This window comes from Anoplophora glabripennis, unplaced genomic scaffold, assembly GCF_000390285.2.
Source record: "Anoplophora glabripennis isolate ALB-LARVAE unplaced genomic scaffold, Agla_2.0 scaffold373, whole genome shotgun sequence".
In the NCBI taxonomy this organism is placed as follows: Eukaryota; Metazoa; Arthropoda; class Insecta; order Coleoptera; family Cerambycidae; genus Anoplophora; species Anoplophora glabripennis.
The window spans coordinates 98,144-119,618 of NW_019417316.1; the positions used below are offsets into that span (position 1 = coordinate 98,144).

Consider the following 21,475-nt stretch of genomic DNA (forward strand, 5'->3'; position numbering starts at 1 on the left):
TCGATTTGAATTTACTTTCCGTTCCGAATTTGGCATGCGTCTGCGCACTAGCCGCCATTTTCTGCACAAGAGTAAAAAAATAGTGACAAGAAAACAAAAAATGGATTCTAGAAGACGAGGGAAAAGAAAAAGTCCGTCTCAGGAGATCATTTTCGAAGTGAGTGACAATGATATATCTTCAGAGAACTCGGAAGATGATTGTCAAGAACCAGAGGCCAAAATCAGTAAGATAGATGGTAACAATTTCACGTTGAAACTAAGCGAGCTTTCTAACCTACAAAATAGCAAGGAAACAGTAAATGTGGAAATTTCAGTAAACCAGGAAAGAGAAAGCTTAATTGAAATTTCAGAACACATTTCGGTGTCAAATAGCAGCGCCGCAAACAGTTGTGGGAGCGGCAGTGATATCATAGTTATCAGTGAGGATAACATAGATGTGTTAAACGATAGCGAGGAATATTATATTGCACCTCGGGCAGAGTCTATTGAAAATTCCGAAGATAAATCCGTGGATAGCAGTGAAATTATTGACATTACTGATGAGATTCCAGTAGATTTAACGGAACAAGATCCTACATCCCTATCTCGGACCGAAACCAATGCTGTTTCCACTGCTAACGAGAGTCCTAAGTCTTTAAACAAAGGGGAAGAGGGTAATTTAGAGGAAGGAGAACTTGATGATATTCATATCGATGTCCAAATAGAAGAACCGATAGATGTTACGATATCGCCTTCTGAAGCAATAGGAATTCAACTCCAACAAGCTGCAGATCAAATAGATGCTACTAATTCCGGTCCATGTATATATATTAATTTTAGTGATGAAAACATAGCCGAGTTGTATAAATCAAAATTTTTAAAATTCCTACAACAATTTGTAGAGTTGGAAGTACAGAATTCGGAAGGTCTCACAGTGAGCGTGCAAAGGGATACTACATTAGAGCCTAAGGAGTGGGTTGTCTTAGATGAAACCTTATGCCTGAACGAGGCTAAAGAACTAGAGATACCAGAAAAACCTGTGGAATTACCGCCGGTTACTTTTGAAAAATCACCAAAGAAAAAAAGGAAAAAGAAGAATAAGAAAGAAAAAGATTTATTCATTCTAGACACCAATCCTTCCCAGAATGAAAACGGTGTACAATTTACAAAGTACTTGACAAGATTCCAGATTGACATTAACGAGAAAAGCACGGCCGAAGATGAAACAGTAAAAATATCAGCTCAAACCTGTTTTAATTGTGATAGTAACCACGCCATTAAAGATTGTCCGTTACCCAAAGACTTCGCCAAGATAAATGCTGCCAGACAGAGGTTTAAGGCACAAAAGCAGACAGCGTAAGTTTTGAAACATCCATTATTTTTCAACTGATAATTACAGATAGACTGTGGGATAGATAATTTGTGTTAATCGTGAAACCATAACATTGTCCGTGTTTTCAGGAGATATCACATAGAGGAAGACCAGAAATACAGCCACCTAAGTCCGGGAAAAATATCCGACAAGCTCAGAGAAGCACTGGGCTTACGAAAAAACCAGCTGCCTCCTTTCATCTACCACATGAGGATGTTGGGTTATCCTCCTGGTTGGCTGGAGGATGCGAAATTTATTCATTCCAATTTAGCCATGTTCGATTCTGAAGGGAACAACGTCCGTGTCAGCACGAAGAAAACTCCTGGATTGGACCCAGAGAGAATCGTGGACTACCCCGGATTTAATGTCCCCATTGATAATAATATGAAAGACGTAAGTGTAAAATAATATTTTTGTATCTTAAACGGCCGTCTGCCAAATTCTGCCCTTTGCAGAAATTTGTAACCAAGAGATGGCGCTGTTTCCGGTTATGAAAAAACATTTTTGTAGCTCTGGCAAATGAGCGTCCTTATTAGGGTGGGTCAAAAAAAATTGACTATTTCTTTTTACTTTATACTCTGAAAAATAGGTTGCTAGACACCTCTAGAAAATTCTCTCCAAATATGAGCTCTTAATCTTAATAGGAAAGTCCTCCGCTTTACAGTTTTCCATTTTTTCCACAGTATTAGAAAAAAAAAATCATATCTCTCTATCAACTGTTCGTTAAAAATTTCTCTCCTCATATACTTGTAGGAAATTGAACGCCCTACAAAAAAGGTCTCTTACAATGTTTTTGTAAACCTCACCGTTTAAAAGATATTAAAGGTTGAAGTTTGATTATTTTCAAACAAATTTCTGTTTTGCTTATGAATTTTATAACTCATTAACAAAAAATCATTATGAAATGCGCAATTCATAGTTTTGTAGGAAATTAACTGCTCTACAAAAATGGTCTCTTATGATTAGTCGATTAAATAAAGTGTTTAAAAGATATTCATCGTCAAACTTCAATGCACGCCAATTTTAACAGTTTTGGATTAATAATAATTCGAAAAATTTCAATTTAGTTTATGAGTTTTAGGGAAATTTATACAAATTTGAGTTTCTATGAACAGAAAAATGTTTAAACTATTTTTCTAGTTTTTTTTTTAGTCGTAAGCATGTTTGGTTAAATCGAAAAAAAATTAGTGCATTATTTCTGACTGAGAGTCAATGATTCATTAAATCTTGAAAAAATAACGTTTTTGTTAGAAATTTATTATGAAAAGTATTAATCTTACAGAAAAAAAAAATGTTCAATTTGTTATTAAAAAGTTTTTTTATTTAAATATCAAGCGAGTTATAAAATTTCAAACATTTTGGTTTTGTGCTGATTTTTTTTTTAACTTTTTTGTAATTTTAACTATTGAGTATGATAGCGAAGAATTTTTTTGACTGCATTAGGAGCTTCACTAGAAACTCAAATTTGTATAAATTTCCCTGAAACTTAACCTAAATTGAAATTTTCCGAATTATTAATAAAAAACTGTTCAAATTGGCGTGCATTGAAGTTTGACGATGAATATCTTTTAAACGCTTTATTTAATCGACTAATCATAAGAGACCATTTTTGTAGAGCGGTTAATTTCCTACAAAACTATGGATTGCGCATTTCATAATGATTTTATGTTAATGAGTTATAAAATTCATAAGCAAAACAGAAATTTGTCTTAAAATAATCAAACTTCAATCTTTAATATCTTTTAAACGGTGAGATTTACGAAAAAATTGTAAGACCTTTTTTGTAGAGCGTTCAATTTCCTACAAGTATATGAGGAGAGATATTTTTAACTAACAGTTGATAGAGAGATATTATAATTTTTTTCTAATATTGAGGAAAAAATGGAAAACTGTAATGCGGAGGACCTTCCTATTAAAATTAGGAGCTCATATTTGGAGTGAATTTTCTAGAGGTGTCTAGCAACCTATTTTTCAGAGTATAAAGTTAAAAAAAAATTGTCGATTTTTTTTTACCCACCCTAGTCCTTATTGGTTGTATTTGTTTGAAGTCGGGCATATAATAATAACAAATTAAATTTCCAAATACTCAAGATGTGTTTGCAATTATTATTATTATTTGAAGTTACTTTTACGAAACACAACTCTTCTGCAAAATTGTATTTACTTACCAGTTTATTAGTGATTTTTTTATCTTTTTAATTTTTTCCTCATTTCAAAACTAAACTGATTTCTTATGTATGTTTATATATGATTGCCATTATCGACAATGAACACCTGCAGAATATCTTAAAAATAGCTTTTAGTCCGGTCAAATTAGTCATAAAAATAGTGGTCAAATAACGAAAATTCCGAGAGAGCTAAATTTTGGTAGAGACCTTGGCTACACACAAAAGTCCCCATCGGTCCCATGTGTGCTAAAAAAGTTATTTGGGGTCAAAGGTCAAAATTTGAGCTTGGATTTTTTCGAAAAGGTGGTGTGGAAATGTGTGCATATCATGTAGAACGTGACTCATTCAACTATTAGAATCGCGATACCTTAGGAATGGTGATTCTTAGAATAAAAAGTACAAGGACCATTTTTGTAGATAATTTTAAGTTCTATAATTTTTGTCAGGGTTACTTTTTTGATAAAACTTACCGTTTTCGAAAAAAATCCAAAAAACCTCAAATTTTCACCTTTGACCCCGAATAACTTTTTTAGCACACATGGGATCGATGGGGACTTTTGACACTTTATTTCTAATGGTGTACCCAAGGTCTCCACCAAAATTTAGCTCTGTTGGAATTTTCATTATTTGAAATGTCTATTTTGACCGGACTATTTGGGATCCATTCTTTCTATTATTTACAAATAGTACCAACTTCAACTTTATATTATTTATTTTACCAAACCACCAATAAGTTCAACGAACAATGAAGTAACGAGCGTTCAAATAAAAACGTGGTCGAAGTTGGCTCTGACACATTGGACGTAGGGAGTAGCTTATAGAGATCAACTTAACCTCATTTCTCAAGGAGCTGTATAGCAGCTGTCAGTTTTAATAACGTTAATGACTATATAACTTTATTTTAAAGAATAATCGTGATAACAATAACAAACAATTAAAGGAGCTGCGGAAAGTGTCCCCCTCCTTGTTATCAAGCACTTTTCACACCTGTTCCTCAAACAATTAAAGACATTTTCTAAGATGCTCGGGGTATTGTTAATTTCACGAATCTTGTCTATAAGTCGAGCCTGCAGATGGTTTAAATCAGGAATAGGCAGTTCAAAAATAGTGTTTTTAAGGTAAGGCCACAAAAAGAAATCACACGGCGTAATATCACATGACCTCGGTGGAAATTCATGTTCAGCATTGAGACTTATTAGTCGATTTTGCAAAACTTCCCTCAACATATTCATCGTCTCGCCTGCTGTATGTGCCCTTGCGCCATCTTGTTGAAAGTAAAAGTTTGTAATTTCGTTTTCTTCCAGCTGGTTAACAAAAGGAGCGATAATTTCTTCTCTATACCTTTGCGCAGTAAGAGTACCATTAAAAAAAATAGGTCCATAAATCCTCCTTCGATTGAGAGCTCACCAAACTCCAATTTTTTGAGCGTGTAGAGGGCCCTCGACAAAAAAGTTATCTGGTTTTTCAGAAGACCACATTCTCATATTCTGTGAGTTTACGTAACCACTTAAATGAAACCAGGCTTCATCAGAAAAAAAAATTTATATTATGAAGTTCACCGTAGTTGTTTAAAAACCATTCACAAAATACAGCCCGTCGCGGAAAATCAACTTCATGAAGTTCTTGCTGACAAGTTAAACGATAGGAGAACAAACGCAAATCTTTTTTTAACACTGTGGCAGGTACCGACTGATACTCCCACCATTTGTGATAAAACACGTACAGAAGTTCTTGGCGCATTTTCCATTATTTGTTGGACATTTTCTTTTAATTCTACAGTCCGCTTTTTAGGTCGGCCGCTTCCTTCTTTTCTTGTTACACTGCCCGTTTCACGAAAAACATTAACACAACGCTGAACTGCACTTTGAAAAATTTTGTACTCAACAACGCCGGGAAATTGATTTTGAAATTCTATGAAACATTCCTCAATAGAATACTTCCATATTCCATCAATCTTGCGTCCATTTCTAAAGTAGGACTCTATGATAAACACTTTTTGTTCTTGAGAAAACACCATTTTAAACGCTTTTTAAAACGAAAATATTCAAATTGATAGCGGCGATATAGCGCTTTGACAGATGACGTTTAAGTTCATTTGCTATACGCTACGCCCTACGTCCAAATTTTCAGAACCGACTTGACCACATTTTTATTTGAACGCTCTATAAAATAATATAAAACATAATGAATTGTGAAGTTATCTTTTATCTGCTTTATTTTGTTAAAGCTGTTTTCACAACAATTTATTGAACAATATAAATTGACATTTCACAATTTATTGATGATTGCTTTACACATTTCAATATTTACAACAATTTATTGGCCAATTGCATTGATGCCAACCTCCAACTTCATTTTTCGTCAGTTCTCATACTCAAATAATCATAATTGGGTTGGCAGCTGTTTTATACAACAACCAATAAAATGTTGTTTTACACAACAATTTATTGAACAATAAATTGAACAAGTTGACCTTCATTTTATTTTATGAAGTGTAAAACAGAAATTGGAGTACAATTTATTGACAATAAAGTGACCACGAAATTGGGGATTTAGAACATTGATCAATTTAAGGGATATCTAGTTACATTTTGTATTTTTTTTAAATGTCAACCCAATTACGATGATTTGAATTTGAGAGTTGACGAACAATGAAGTTCGAGGTTGGTATCAAATTAAATTGGCCAATAAATTATAAATGTTGAATTGTGAAATTAATTAATTTGTTGAAAGATAAATTATCAATTTATTGTTCAATAAATTCTTGTGTGTAAAACAGCTTTAAATATGAGACTTCTGTGTAAAAGTAAAATAATTGCATTTTGTAGGCAGTCATTTAATTCTTAAGAATTTTTAGATGTACTTGAGTATTACAAAGACGACATTATCAAGCTGATTATGCTTAAATAAAAATTGTTTTAAAAAAATTAATTTGTTTGAGACACATTTTTTTTTAGGAATACAGGCAGTACCGAGTCCCCCCTTATTCCGATACGTTCAGCAAACAAGCCATGATAGAATTCTATGAAAAACACTTTGCCAAGGAGCAGGACGATTTTGAAACCTGCGATATGGATCTGGACGCCACGTTTGAAGAGAAAGACAAAAATCCCACATTAGAGGTGGTGGAAGAAGTTGTCCTGGTGAATCCTTTAGTAAGATTGTCCAAAGAAATATTTAAATAAATTGTTCTAACCACTTTTGATTTCACAGATAAACGACCTCAAAGAAATGGATTCCAACACGCCATCACCTTCGTTGACCGATTTAGAGAAGCAGAAGGAAAATCTACTGGCGGCCCTAGAAGAAAACTCCAGCTCCAATCCTAAATCCGTGGAAACCGCTTGTGACGATCCGGAAAATTTCTCGGAGCAAGACAAATCCAAGAACGATCAAGGCGTTTCGGAAAAAGTCCCCGTTGGTAAAATGTTGGTTATAAGTGTAGATAAAACCGAAGATCCAAGCACGCCGCTACCTTCTCCGCCCCTGAATAACAGCGTAAACTGCGTGAAAACCAGTAGTTTCGGTACTCCCATCATAAAGAGCAGTTCTCCCTATTCCAGGTTGCCCAATCCGGACAATTTCATGAAGAACGTGAGTCCGGTGATAAATTTTGAGAATCTACCGAATTCCACCGGCAAATACGAGCAGATGACGGGCGTTTTGCAGAAAGTAAGAAATACTTTAAAGGGTTTGCAGAACTGTAAATCATGATTTTACTTTTTCGGTTCGTACGAAGTAAATAAGTACAAATAAATTTTGTATAAATTTTTAATGTAGGTAATTTCGAGATAATAAAATGGAGTATTTCATTCAATTTTCAGTTATCCCGAGAATTTATAGCATGTTGAAGGTAAGAAAGAAAAAGGATTAGAAAATAAATTACAAATCCCACTTCTGATTCCCAAATTTTAAGCCCAATTAATTTTTTACAGATTACTTTTTAAAGCAGTAATTATCTGAACATTTTTATTAATGAACATTATCAAATAAAAATTATTTTTATTTGGTTTTCACTTGTTTTGAAAATTTGTAAAAATGAATTAAAAAAATAAATTATAAATCCCAATGATTCGGCAAATTTTAAGCCCAATTGTATTTTACACACCCTCGTTTTTATACCAATAATTATTATCTGAACGTTATTTTTTAACTGAGAAAACAATTTTTAAATAAAATGTATTTTAGTTGATTTTGAGTCACTTTAAAAATTTATAGCATTTTAATTAGAAAACAAGTTATAAATCCCACTTCTGATTTGCAAATTTTATGCCCGATTGTTTTTACGCACTAATTTTTATAGCAATAATTTTATCTGTACATTATTTGTTTAAATGAGAAAACAATTCTTAAATAAAATGTTTTTAGTAGATTTTGAGTCACTAAAAATTTATAGCTGTTTAATTAGAAAACAAATTATAAATCCCACTTCTGATTTGCAAATTTTATGCCCCATTGTTTTTACACACTAATTTTTATAGCAATAATTTTATCTGAACATTATTTGTTTAAATGAGAAAACAATTCTTAAATAAAATGTATTTTAATTGATTTTGAGTCACTTTAAAAATTTATAGCTGTTTAATTAGAAAACAAATTGTAAATCCCACTTCTGATTTGCAAATTTTATGCCCGATTGTTTTTACGCACTAATTTTTATAGCAATAATGTTATCTGAACATTATTTGTTTAAATGAGAAAACAATTCTTAAATAAAATGTTTTTAGTTGATTTTGAGTCACTGAAAATTTATAGTATTTTAATTATTAGAAAACAAATTATAAATCCCACTTCTGAATTTGCAAATTTTATGCCCAATTGTTTTTACACACTAATTTTTATAGCAATAATTTTATCTGAACATTATTTGTTTAAATGAGAAAACAAATTATAAATCCCACTTCTGATTTGCAAATTTTATGCCCGATTGTTTTTATCTGAACATTATTTGTTTAAATGAGAAAATAATTCTTATCTCCTTCTTAGATTTTTATCTATTGTTGAGTAGGTTGAAGTAGTAGTAAACAAATTCAATGTATTTTAATTGTACCGATAACTTAAAAAACTTTCCGTTCGTTTCAGATCTGTGTTTCAAAACTTACGCAACTGGAACAGTAAAAACTAATTTTAATTTTAATGAAGTAAAAAGCTATCGCTAATGCTAAATGTAAATATGAATTTAAAGAAAATTCATTTAATGGCTAATGAGAATATCGTTAACAACTACTTTTTAAGCTATTATAAAACTAATTTATGCGAGGTCACCGCAAAAGTTAATAATTGCTTCCTGATAAGCGCACACGCTAATTTAAAACGATAACTGCTTATCATTTAATAATTCGTGCGTGGTTACAAAAATACAAAAAGCGATATCCGTACCTTCCAAGTTATGTGGCTGTGGGCGATAAAAAAAATAGGATTTATTGGATGGTAAAATGCATTCATTTCTTACAAAAATAAAACATCAAAATTAACACAACTAAAACCGAATTCCAATTTCAAACTAAATTCTCAAGACTGATTAAACCCATTTTGAGTTTTTACTAATTTCAAGTTAATTTCTCAGTAACCACTAGCCCGTTTAGCTCAAACACCCCTCAAAATTTTGATTGATTGATTTTTTGCAAAAATAGTGAAAAATCTCCAAAAATTATGTTAGTGAGCCCAAAAAAATTCTAAAAAATTTGTTCCGAACTTGATCAAGAGGTTTCTTATACAAGGTGTTCCTAAATATCATGTACATAAGTGAGGAGGTAATTCTTTGGTTTATTTCATGATTAAAAATTCATATGAACATAGGTCCACAAACGCTTCATAACCGATCTACAGGGTGTTGAAATTTCACGACCATTTGGTATGCCCAATGATGTAAGCCCTATAGCGTAACCTATATTCCAAATTTGAGCTAAATGTCTCAAAAATTGTAGGAGCTATAGAGAAAAAACTAAAAAAATTTCAATCCCCTGTAGATCAGTAACGAAGCGTTTGCTATATTTATATGAATTTTTAGTTATGAAATAAGCCAAAGAATTACTACCTCCCTCATGTACATGATATTTAAGAACACCCTGTATATTTTGACGTGCCGAATTCAAATCTGGAGTAATATCAGCTGTATCGCTCCACAAATTTTGCAAAAATCACAAAATAATAGCGAAAAATCACCAAAAATCACGTTTTTTTCTGGCCATGATCAAGTGTGTTTCTTATGTATTTTGAGGCGCTGAATTCGAATCTAAAGTCCGTATCCCCCACAGACTTTGGAAAAAAAACTCAAAAAAATCGCTGAAAATGGCAAAAAACCATATTAATGAGAATGAGAAAATTTAGAAAGAGGTTTTTCTAGACTGGATCAAGTATTCTCATAAATGTTGTCGTTGTCAAGTCGAATTTGAATCAAAAGTCTGTTGAGCCACATTCATTGTTGTATTGAAATTTTTGTTTCGAAAAAGAGTACGAATTTGAGGACCATCAAAAATACCTTCTTTCAATTTTGCATCAGTTATCGCTGAAGAATTTTTGGAGACTAGGTTAATGATCTATGTAAGATGTTGCTCGACTCTGGATGAAACTACGTTCTCGTTGGCCATTCTTTCTGAACCTAGTGACTTTTTCCTATCCCCGCTATCCCATAACAGTTTCCTCACTCTTGTTAATATGATTTTTTGCCATTTTCAGTTATTCAAAATCTGTGGGGGAAACACTTGATCGTGAGAAAAAAATTTTTGAAATTTTTTTGTGTTCATGTGATTTTTGGTGATTTTTCACTATTATTTTGCGATTTTTGCAAAATCTGCGGAGGTGCGACTTAAAAGACTAAAGATTTGGTTCAGCACATCAAAATATACAGGTTGATTCAAAATTCAGTACAAAGAATTTAGGGCCGTATTTTTGAGGTCAAAATAATATTTTTTTCCTATAAACTATAAAATAAAATTTCTCACCTTAAATAGTCAAAAATTGAAAATATGGTATGCATTTAACTCTTCATCAGCCAATATCTCAAAAACGATTGGTCTGATGAGAGATTTCAACCAAGTATACCATTTTTGCTTAAAATTGATAGGAGAATAAACACACTAATACAAAACGTCAATGTACAGGGTAGCAAAAAAGTTTGGGCCAATTTAATTCAAGTGTATCCTTATAGGTGGCGCTTTCTACAAACAATGTCGAAAACAATGACATTTAAATCCTAAATAACCCCCATACCCCAAGTTTAGCGGGCATTCAAATTTATTTGGTAATTATACCTAAAAAATTGAAAAAAAATAATTTGAACACCCTGTATATCGAAAACTGAGTATTTGGACCCACGTTTATAGGAAATAAAAGCCTTATTTTGACCTCAAAAATACGCCACTTAATTCTTTGTATTGAATTTTGAATCAACCAGTATAAGAAACCCATTTGATCACGACCAGAATGAATTTTTTTGGTCTCACGAACATGATTTTCGTCGATTTTTCACTATTTTTTGCCAGTACTCAAAATTTTGAGGGTGTTTGAGCTAAGCAGACTTCAGATTCGGATTCAACATGTCAAAAGGCTATTGGGTTAAATCAAAGGTACAGACAATTTTTTTTGTGCTGGTGTTATCAAATGTTTAAATATTCTAATAAGTAACCAGATAACACAAAAAAATCCCTAATGGATAACATTTTGAAAGTAGGTAAGGTCAATTTCTCGAGGCAAGGTCAAGATCAAAAGAACACAACTTATTAAAATATATTTATTTTGCAATTCCTAGTTTGTATAATACCCTTTGGCTAACAATATTTACAGTAATTATATATGTGAATAAACAAGCAATTTGAGCGACTTCATTAACATTGTAATATGTGCAGAAGGAATGTTATTAGAATGAAATCACTTAGTATTTAAAAACTTGGGAATTTGTCGTGAACAACAATCTACGATTTAAAAGAGTCAAACATTCTAAGAACTGAAAAGAACAGAAGCCCACAACTGTTAGAAATACAATAGATATGTTATTATACATAGCAACACTTTTAGGGCGCTAGAACAATTAACAGGATTTTCTATACAATTAAATGTGGAAAACATATTACCGTCTCTTCACGATGTGCTCTTTAAAATTATATCGGTTACTAGCGCCCCATTACATACTTAAAGTTAATTCGCCTCGAAAGTTCCGATAGTGTCACGAAACTTTCGAGTTATTACAGTTTCAATTAAATTATCACCGTCAATCAGTTTTTGTTATCTTATCGACATTGAAAATTGTACCTCAGATAAACTTAATATATTTCTCATGTTATACCCCACTTGAATTGTTCTAAACTTCTAAATTAGGTGTACGTGTTAAAACTATTACGGCAGATTTCTTCCAGCCACAATTTCGCAATCGCAACCGAATAAAAACCAGTAACTTATACAAGCTTGTTTTCCGGCCACAATTACAAATTGTAAAGCAAAAGACAACATTTATTTACATTAAAATAATATCATAGTTATTGCACAGAAAAGACTAGCAAAGTGAGTCATGTCAATAATTCAAAAGCTCATTCAAGTGGATCTCAATATATTAATTTTAATTGCAAATTCCCTTATAACATATTAAGTAAACCTTATACCAAGTAAATACCATACACATTATTGCCTAGAAGATTTATTTATACTTAACAAAACTGAAAGTCGACTTTAATTGGTAGCTGGGGGCGGATTGCGAGGGTTCTAAAAAAAAAGATTCTTATTCATAAAGAGAACTCGATACACATATTTTTCTTCAGTGGCATGCATTAACAATTATTTTAAGATTTGATTCATTTTACTTACATTTCCACTAGTACTGGGTTTTGATGAAGTTTCCGACCTTGGACGAAAATAATACAACAATAAAGCAGTAATGAAAATAATGCTCATAAGTAAAACTTGATCCGGCTGTGACGACTGACGTGGGGTGGCATCTACAAAAATTCACATAATTAATAATAATCATTCCTACAATTTTTATTATTTTCTTATTATACAGTGACAAGAAACGTAAATCTCTATTTGTTTTATTAAATATTTCCCAAGAACAAAGAAACTGATTTAAAAGTTATTTATGAAGATTATTATTGTAAACACAGGAAATAGTACAATGCTGATAAGTTATCATGCATACAACTCAATTTATTCAGTAGATAAATTGGTGCAAAACAAAAATCCTTATTGCAAATAAATTCACGTAATTTACTACCTAGACATCAAAATATTAATTCTGTATACTATTCACTACTTACCATCTACATAGCATTCACTATCTGTACACAGAGCTTGCGAGTTTCTCAACTGCAACATATAAAAAGTAGTATCACCTTTGAGGAGGCGTAAAGTAAAAACGTACCACATTGAGAAGTCGCCTCATGGCCAATTCGTGGCCCCAAACACATTCGCAGGGGTCAAAACCATCACCCTCATCACTCATTTTCAGTAAATTATATTAAAAAAACCTTGGAGAAAAAGTATTTGTATTACTTTCTACAATATGTCAACGTTTTACGTGGTTTACCTGCTATAAATAAATCACTAATTGTCGTATCACAGTATTTACAAATATTATTCTAAGCTCCAAACGGAAGCAATGAAAACGTTTGAAATATGAAAATTAGTCCATTCTGCTTCTGCACATATTTGTTTGTTTATTTGCTTGTGGATAGTCTGTCAACGTCAAGGGTTTGACAGCTCAAACTAGAGAATACACGAAAGTGGTGGGAGGTTCAGGAGCTCCCAATAATTATCGTTTTGGTTTGCGATTACGATTACGTGCGAGCATACTTGGACAGTTCCTATTGGTGTGCAGGAATTTAAATTAGCTCTACGACCACAAAGAGGGAAATTATCGTCATTTTAAGTGTTCGGAAGGTGGAATTATGTCGTCGATGCATATTTCACAGCCTTGTAAAAGTCACACGACCGGACGCTACATTGTTTCCCACTTTTCTCGGCCATTAATCAAAAACTGACATAAATACCTAGATCATACATTCTCCAACCAAGGCTCGCAATTTTCGTTCAGGAAAAAAATATAACATATAACATATAACTGATGGATGTAATAAAATACTTTGTAAATATTTTGTTAATCTTAATCCTGCGTACTTAGGTCGCTAATAGTGGGTTTAATAATTATAGTCTGCTAAATTGTAGCACCCCATCGTCTTTTAAATCGTAACATACCCGTGATTACAAACCCGATGTGATCTAACTGATTATGAAATATTTATTACCGCAAAATCATAATTACATCTTGGCTAAAATAAATCTAGTACGTATTCAATATTTGTTTTAAATACCTATAAACCTATATTATTCTATTTTAGTATTATTTTCATTTAGTTTTCAAATAAATTATTTCATAACAAATTTACCTTATTTAGATGTAGGTAAGTAGGTAATAATAAAACTTTTTTCAGTTCAATTGAAATTTTGTGTACCTAATCATTCTCGATATTTTCTTTTACCTTTACTGATCAGCAACGTCAAAAATGTCATGATATATCAAAGAAACATTAGGCGTAAAAATGCGTCTGTTTAAAAAAGCATATTGACTCCCCTTTACCACGCCTCTGATAGATATATTGTATCAGGTCATTTTTAAAGGACATTATATCGCCCAAGATACCCAATTTGATTCGTTAGTACTTACTATTTTCTGGACATAACAAAAAAAGTTTAAAAAAATAAATTCGACACCCTCTATCACGGTTATAGAAGTCCAATCAAATTAGATAATGTGTCAAAATGTTTCAGTAAACAAAGACATGTAAAAATTCCGTAGAATTGAATGAACTACTTTACCCCAGCTGAATGTTAGGGCTTCGTATTCAAAATGGCGTCCAAAATTCGCAAAAAACAGTTTTTTTTTCATTTAAAAAATAACATTTTAGAAAAAAAATTTTTAGACAAAAGTTGTAAGTATACAACTTTTTTATACCAAAAATTTTTAGCTCAGCCCGATGTCAGCATTTTTTTAAAATTTCCATATATTTAAAACGAAAAAAATCGAGTTTTTCGGAAAAAGCTGACATTTTTTCACGAATTTAAAAACAAACTGTTCTACGATCAGAAGTCGAGAAAATATTTTTCTCAAAAAGTCTATGACCTCATTTATAATATTAAGGTCTGAAATTTACACATGTTGGAGTTGAATATTTTTCTTCAATATAAAAAATAGTCCGCAATGATCGACCCCCTTTTTTTAGAGTAAACTTAATTTTGTTGGCCCCCGTAAAATGCCTGCTCCGCTCGACACGGTTGTGGTCGTGGTGGGAAGAGAAAGACTGACGCGATTATTGTAGGTATTTGTCAATCCTATGTAATGAACTCAGCTGAGTTTTGTGAAAAAATGTTAGCTTTCAAATTACAATAATGTCATTCCGACTAAATTTCAACGATAAGAAAAAGGTCTACATTTTTCGACCCACAAAAAAAATCAGTTTGGGTAGATTTTTCGCATATTTCCAATTATTTTGCAATACGTGCACAATCTACACAGGCAAGTACAACTCTTAGAGAAAATTTTAAGCCCAAAATGGGTCACGTAAGTGCATTACTGTGCGATTTATTGAAACTTGAAAAAAAATTATTTTTTTCGAAAAACTCAATTTTTGCAAAAACTATCAAATATTTTGCAATTTTACACACATGCACTTATTCTACTTGCCAAGGACTTCATATTCTGAAAGTTTCGTAAACAAATCTTTTTTCGTTTTAAAGCTGTAGAAATTTAAAATAAATGCGATTTTTAGCCGGTTTTTTGCAATTACTAATATATTTGTTTTCAATTCATATCGGGCTGAGCTCAAAATTTTTGTTATAAAAAGTTCTACAATTGTTTTCTAAAACCAAATTTTTCTTAAATGTTTAGTTTTTATTTTAAATGAAAAAATACTGTTTTTTTCGAACTTTGGACGCCATTTTGAAAATGAAGCCATCTCAATTTTACGGAATTTTTCCTAATTTTTACTTGTCTTTGTTTACTGAACTAAATTTTAGCAAAAAATCGAGATATTTTCGACAATTTAACTGACCTATAGGAAGCGATTTCCGCCTTATGTTCACAAGAACTTTTTCTTTAAAAAGAAAACCTATCAACTGTTAAAGTTAGTACATTTAAACAGGGAACACGCTGTATATTTCTTTGATGTTACTAGAAATTTTCCTAAAACGTTGGGTTTTTAACATTTTTAGGCAAAAAAAGATAAGGTAGGTAGGTAGTAGTACAATGTTATGTGAATACATCCGTATACCTGTACGTTAATTTCTACCTAATTAGTTTCACAATGAACCCACTAAACATTTTTCAGTTTCTGACATGTTTCAGAAACGTTTCCATTTTTCTTGAAACGTTTCGTAAAAAATCCATGCAACCTTCTGGTAACGTTCTAGAAGCCCAAGATGTCCTCCCCAAAATACGTTTCCAATGAAACGTTTCAAAAAATTGGTTTCAGTAACATTCTTTTTATGTTCCATTTATGCCCTCGATATTTTTGTTTTACGTTTCAGTATATTTTCAGAAATGTTTGAGTAACATAATAATTTTATTACCATATTGTTCTCATAATGCTCTCAACTTTAGATCATTTTCATTTCAAAAGCGTTTTTGAAATAGTATAAATAGTGTGATTTTTTTTAAATATCTCTAATACTCCTTTGTGATATTTTTATTTGTATTGTGAATGACTTAATTCGAACTAAAAAAAGTTACATTGTATATTAAAAAAAATAAATATGCTCTTCTAGTTTGGGGATGCGGCAACTTTTACTAAGAATTTCTTTCTTTTTGAGAAGCCACTGAAAAAAGTTTCTAATATGGATTACGAATTTTGCCATTCATCGTACAAATAAAAATATCACAAAACAATATCAGAAGCATTAAAAAAAGCTACACATTTTATATTGTTCAAATAATACGCTTCTGAAATGGAAATTTTCTAATGGTGAGACCATCATGAATATGGTAACAATGACGAACCGATAATTAGAAAAAGTTAGTTATGATTATGAATCTTGAAATGGTACGTACATGAAAAACAAATAACATTACTGAAAAATAATATAAAGTTGGAATTTCTTCTACGCATGGTCAATATTACATATATCCTTTTAATAATATAATAAATTATACAGCAGAAATAAGGATACAAAATGATATCTTGACAAAGTAAATATCTGTAGGTATACCTAAACTCTTTTATTTAAGCATGCCTATACACATAAACAAATATAAACATTTGTACAAAATATAAAATAAATGACGTCTTTTTCACTTGATTCATCCATATTTCAAATAGTTCTCACTGAATAAGTAGTTGCTCTTCAAATTATATCGAAACGTATAGTTGTTGTTCCATTTTCTTAGTTCTTGTCTTTTGTCCTCTTGTCTGTAATAGGTAGTGGGTATAACTATATTTAGGTAGATGTGACGCAAAATTGGAAATCTCTACACATATCGTTTTAAACATTTTGCATCAATATTCATTATTTTATATGCACCTTACAATAACCACAACTGCACACACTACAAATTATCACATAAAATAGCGTCAGAGTAAAGATGAATAACAACGAAACCAAGCAAACTGACAAACCGCAAACCTAACCTAATATAATACGAATTGAAACGACACACGGGAAACAAATAAACTCGGGCTGTTACGCGCAGTCTACGCAAGTCACGAACATACATTTTTTCTAGACTTGTGTTATAAATACCTATGCTACCACATTTTTTTTTCTAATTATGTCTATATAAATAAAGGCAAATGAACTAACGCTTGAGAAGGATTAGGGATTGAGAGCAAAATTTAACTAATGCCGATTGTTCCATAAGATAAGCAAAAATAGCAAAAGGTTGTTCGTCTGTTATGTTTCCGAGATCGAAAGGTAATGTTTCGAGTAATGTTTCCAACTCTCTTCAATTGTAACGTTTCGGCTATGTTTCACTAAATAAGTTTTCAAGTGCTACATTTCTGTAATGAAACAGAAACGTTTCTAGTTAATGTTTCAAATGTTTAGTAAAACATCTCATTTGCAACGTTTCATTTACGTTTCGTGTTTAGTGGGAATACGCGACATGAAGAAAACCACACCTAGAGTTTCATTGCATCGCACGGGATCAGAATACAGGGTAGCATGGTCTACAGGCTGAGGCATAATTAGTGCATAAGTATAGTAAAATAGTAAATATATTGCCAATTTCTAATAGTTGCCGTAGAACTTTACTTACAACTCAATCGTTATAAAATAGGTCTTTGTAATCTTTGTATGTAGTTCGTCCCTGAGTTTCAGCTTTTAATATTAACCCTAATACACATAGTCGACAATTATCCCTACCTACCCGCATCTGAAAAATTACAGCCACTGTCTCTCTATAAGAGCTCTCTCCTCGCCAGCCGCCAAATCAGCTCGATCCTGCTGGGAGTGGTGGCCGTCGGAGGATGGCTCCTGCGGACGCATGCGACGACGACGTCACTTCTTGCGGCCGGTTCGGGCTCCTGCTGCTTGTTGGTCGCGATCGACGCAGTGAAAAGCACCAAGAAGCTCGCATGGGCCAGAGCGACTCCAGCTTCACCCTCATCTACACCCTGTGGCGTTAGATAGAGATGCCCAGTATACCACCCCTTGGACACTGGTAAGTCTCTCACAGGCAACGTTTCGATATGCGCGTAATACTTATTAAGATTGGTTTACATTTTTTTTCTGTGATTTGTTAATTATCCTAAATAGCCAAAAGTTAAGCGGACAAATGTCAAAATATAGATATGTCGGTATGAAATTTTAATGTTACTATAAATCTATCAATCGGTACGGTCAAAAGTAGCATTTCAAATAAATCTATATTTTTTTCCTTCGATAATGACTTTCCGTTTCTAATTATTTTTAACAGTTTAAATCTGCTTGTCTTTGCCTGTTTCCATAGGTAAAGTAATCATGATGTTTATTATATTATCATCACTTAATCTTTTAGAATTTGTAGCCAACAAAGATCCAAGGTCACACAATAATTTGAAACACATCTTTCACGGTTCAACAAAATAATTGCCGTCTCTTTTAATTTTCTATTAACGGATCACTTTCCATCTCCAAATTTTGTCATACTCAGTCCCATTACCTGCTCAAAAAAATTAATTGCAGCATATAACTTTTCTAGCTTTGTTTGATAGGTCATTAATTCAGAAAAATAAATAAGAAGTAGGTACTTACATCCATTTTCAAATTGTTGCAAAAATGGTGTAGCAGTTAGGAGATGCGTCATAAATACGGTTTTTATGAATAAAAATAATAAATGACTATGATAAATAATGATTATAAATAATGATGAATGATGATGATGAATAATAATAATAAATTAAGAATAAATTAACAAAACTTTTTGTTGGGAAAATATTTAAAATTAAAAATAATAATAGTAGTAGTAGACTTTCGTAAAATTTTAGCATTTATTATACATTTAAAACAATTATTTTTTCTCTGTTTATTTTAATATTTTGTCACCTGTGTTGTTTCTGTGATACTATTTTTGTCTAATGAAAAAATGGCACTGAGAAAATTATAAATACAACACACTATCATGCTCTTCACTTGGTGAACATTTTGAAAATCAATTTATTTTCGTTTTGAAAACTATGAACGTTTCTTTTAGTAGAAATAAGTAATTGTAGAATAAATTTCATATTGTACATGTTAAGTTTTGCCAAACTTTAATGGCGTATTCTACCGATGAAAATATTCAAGTTTTGCCCTATACAAATTTTTGATAGGACGCTTCCCTATACCGAGATACAGGGTGTTAAAAGTTTCAAATATTTATATTATTTTTTCTGTAACTTCCACTAGTATAAAAGATTTAGTGATAAAATTTGGGGAATGACATTTTTTTGGTAGGGACTATTTTTTCATGGATAACTTATTCCAAAATATACTCCACTGGCGTAGTTATTGCGGAAGTAGGGAACCTTTTTTGAAAAAAAAAATCGCACGCCACTGGTTTTTTAAATAATTTTAAATGTTTTTAAAAGGTACAATTAATCTCGAAACGTCAAGAAACCTAAACCGACAACCTGGCAACCAACCCGGAAATTGTTTTATCCAAGCTATTTTTACATTATATTAAAAATAAAGTTTACTTATTTTTTACAATTTCTGTCTGCCTTAAATAAGATTAAAAATCGCGTCTTCTTATTTGGAAAATGTAATTATTTTCTTTTTTTAACCACTGTATTTAAGCATTTCTTGAGTTCTCGAACAACTTTGTTAAATACAATTTTTAATGAAAATAAAAACTGAAGGCACTTTGTTTAGGGAAAATTTCAAATTTTTTGGACGCCCTGTATGATTACATATTTGATTATTACACATGTCTTTCCAAGATAAGCAAAACGTTTTATCAAGAATAACTTTTTCTGGGAAAATTAACAATAAAAAACAACAAAACAATAAAAAAGTGTACAAGAGTGCGGTACCCTATCCGGAGACACACTGTATACTCAGTCCTAAATATCGTATTTCCGGCGGACCGACTCACATTTATGTACTATTTTTCTAATAATTTTAAAATGGAAAGAAGTATGGACATCCTATTCTTCTTATTTGTGGCCTCTCAAACAAAGAAGAAAAAGTTATAGCATTTATTTTCATTTGAAAAACACGTGCTCTCACAAAACGTGCTTAAAAAATAATTTTCGAATTGTTTGTATTAAGAATTCAAAATTAAAAGCCCATTAAAATGATCCATGTTTTGCAAAATTTTGTAAAAGCAATCAAAAGTTTGTCGAGAAAAAATGCCTTAAAAATGGAAGTTCACCTATTTTTACCTAAAGAATTTAATTTAGAGATAAATTAAATCAATGTTACTGGGGTTGGAATCATGATGGCATTGTTTATTTTATATATTTAAGGCTTCTTTGAAAGGATTGGGAATAATCTTGATTGGATTGGGATTGGGAGGCTGACATATCTGTCTCTTAGTTCTTATATAAAATTAATTGTCAACGAATTTGCATTGCCGTTACATTCGTATAAAGTACAAATTTGTTAATAGATACTAAAATAATTTTTCTTATCTTCTTGCCAAATTTTTCTGAATTAACAAATATTATTGTTTAAAATTCATTATGTCGATTTTAAATAATTAATATTCCATTAAATCTTTGGTACATTTTATATAACATCGTGTTCGGTTTAAACCGCCAGAGAATTATATTTCGAAAATTAAAACAGATATCTAACTGTAGTGTAGTTCTTATTTCGAAATAACGAAGACAACATTTCGAAACATTTCGGACATTATTTGACGACATTCTCCTACAATTTTTCGATAAAAAATTCGCAGACAGTTTTTGAATTTTCTATGAAGTTTCTCTTCAAAACTTCAGTAGGTACCTATTTTCTTATTTTTCTTGTTGCTTCCTTACAAGGTAAAACTATCTGTCTCTAGTAAGCACTTTAAATTTCTCTAAACAGATACCTAACCCATTTTCTGATGATTTGGGGGGTCATTTTCTCGCTGGGTGCTGACTAGGCTTGCCAGATCTCCGGGTTTGACCCGGAGTCTTCGGGTTTTGATGGTACATCTTCGGGCTCCGGGTTAACATGTCATTTCTCCGGGTTAACGCCCTACCCACCCTCGAAATCCATTTCCTCCAGTCATATTCCTTTTTTTTTAGACATCGATTTATCTAATTGCAGAACTTAGTTATATATTTCTTTTTTTTTTTAGAGCTCATTTTCTTCGTAAACAATTTCATTCCCAGATTTTCTAAAGACCTTTTTTTTAGCCATGAATTTCTCCGGGTCAGTCATGAAATAAATCTGGCAACCCTAGTGCTGACGCCGAACTGACTTGAGTTTCATGTTCAACGGGTCCACATATAACAGGCCGCTTTTTTGTATGTGCCTGTGTAATCAAAGTAGTAAACTGAATGTAGTAAATGTCTACCTCAAAAAA

The 21,475-nt window shown here is 31.8% G+C and overlaps 3 protein-coding genes across 3 annotated transcripts in view; 2 read left to right on the plus strand and 1 right to left on the minus strand.

Moving 5' to 3' along the window:
* The first annotated feature begins 39 nt into the window (after nt 1–39).
* On the plus strand, nt 40–7,336 carry LOC108908958 (zinc finger CCHC domain-containing protein 8 homolog). The gene is made up of 4 exons (XM_018713155.1): nt 40–1,335; nt 1,441–1,744; nt 6,477–6,674; nt 6,733–7,336. Exons 1-4 carry the CDS (start codon nt 101–103, stop codon nt 7,231–7,233), a joined length of 2,238 nt encoding a protein of 745 aa, XP_018568671.1. The 5' UTR covers nt 40–100; the 3' UTR covers nt 7,234–7,336.
* Nucleotides 7,337–11,237: 3,901 nt separating this feature from the next.
* On the minus strand, nt 11,238–13,239 carry LOC108908936 (small integral membrane protein 14). Its single transcript, XM_018713127.1, has 5 exons — nt 13,037–13,239; nt 12,872–12,977; nt 12,768–12,816; nt 12,319–12,449; nt 11,238–12,216 (listed from the first exon to the last, which is right to left on the minus strand). Exons 2-5 carry the CDS (start codon nt 12,950–12,952, stop codon nt 12,184–12,186), a joined length of 294 nt encoding a protein of 97 aa, XP_018568643.1. The 5' UTR covers nt 12,953–12,977; nt 13,037–13,239; the 3' UTR covers nt 11,238–12,183.
* Nucleotides 13,240–17,956: 4,717 nt separating this feature from the next.
* LOC108908963 (sodium-dependent dopamine transporter) overlaps nt 17,957–21,475 on the plus strand; it is a 31,874-nt gene continuing 28,355 nt past the window's right edge. Inside the window, exon 1 of the mRNA XM_018713165.1 lies at nt 17,957–18,160. The gene's annotated coding sequence lies outside the window, so the exon portion shown is untranslated. The remainder of the gene's footprint in view (nt 18,161–21,475) is intronic.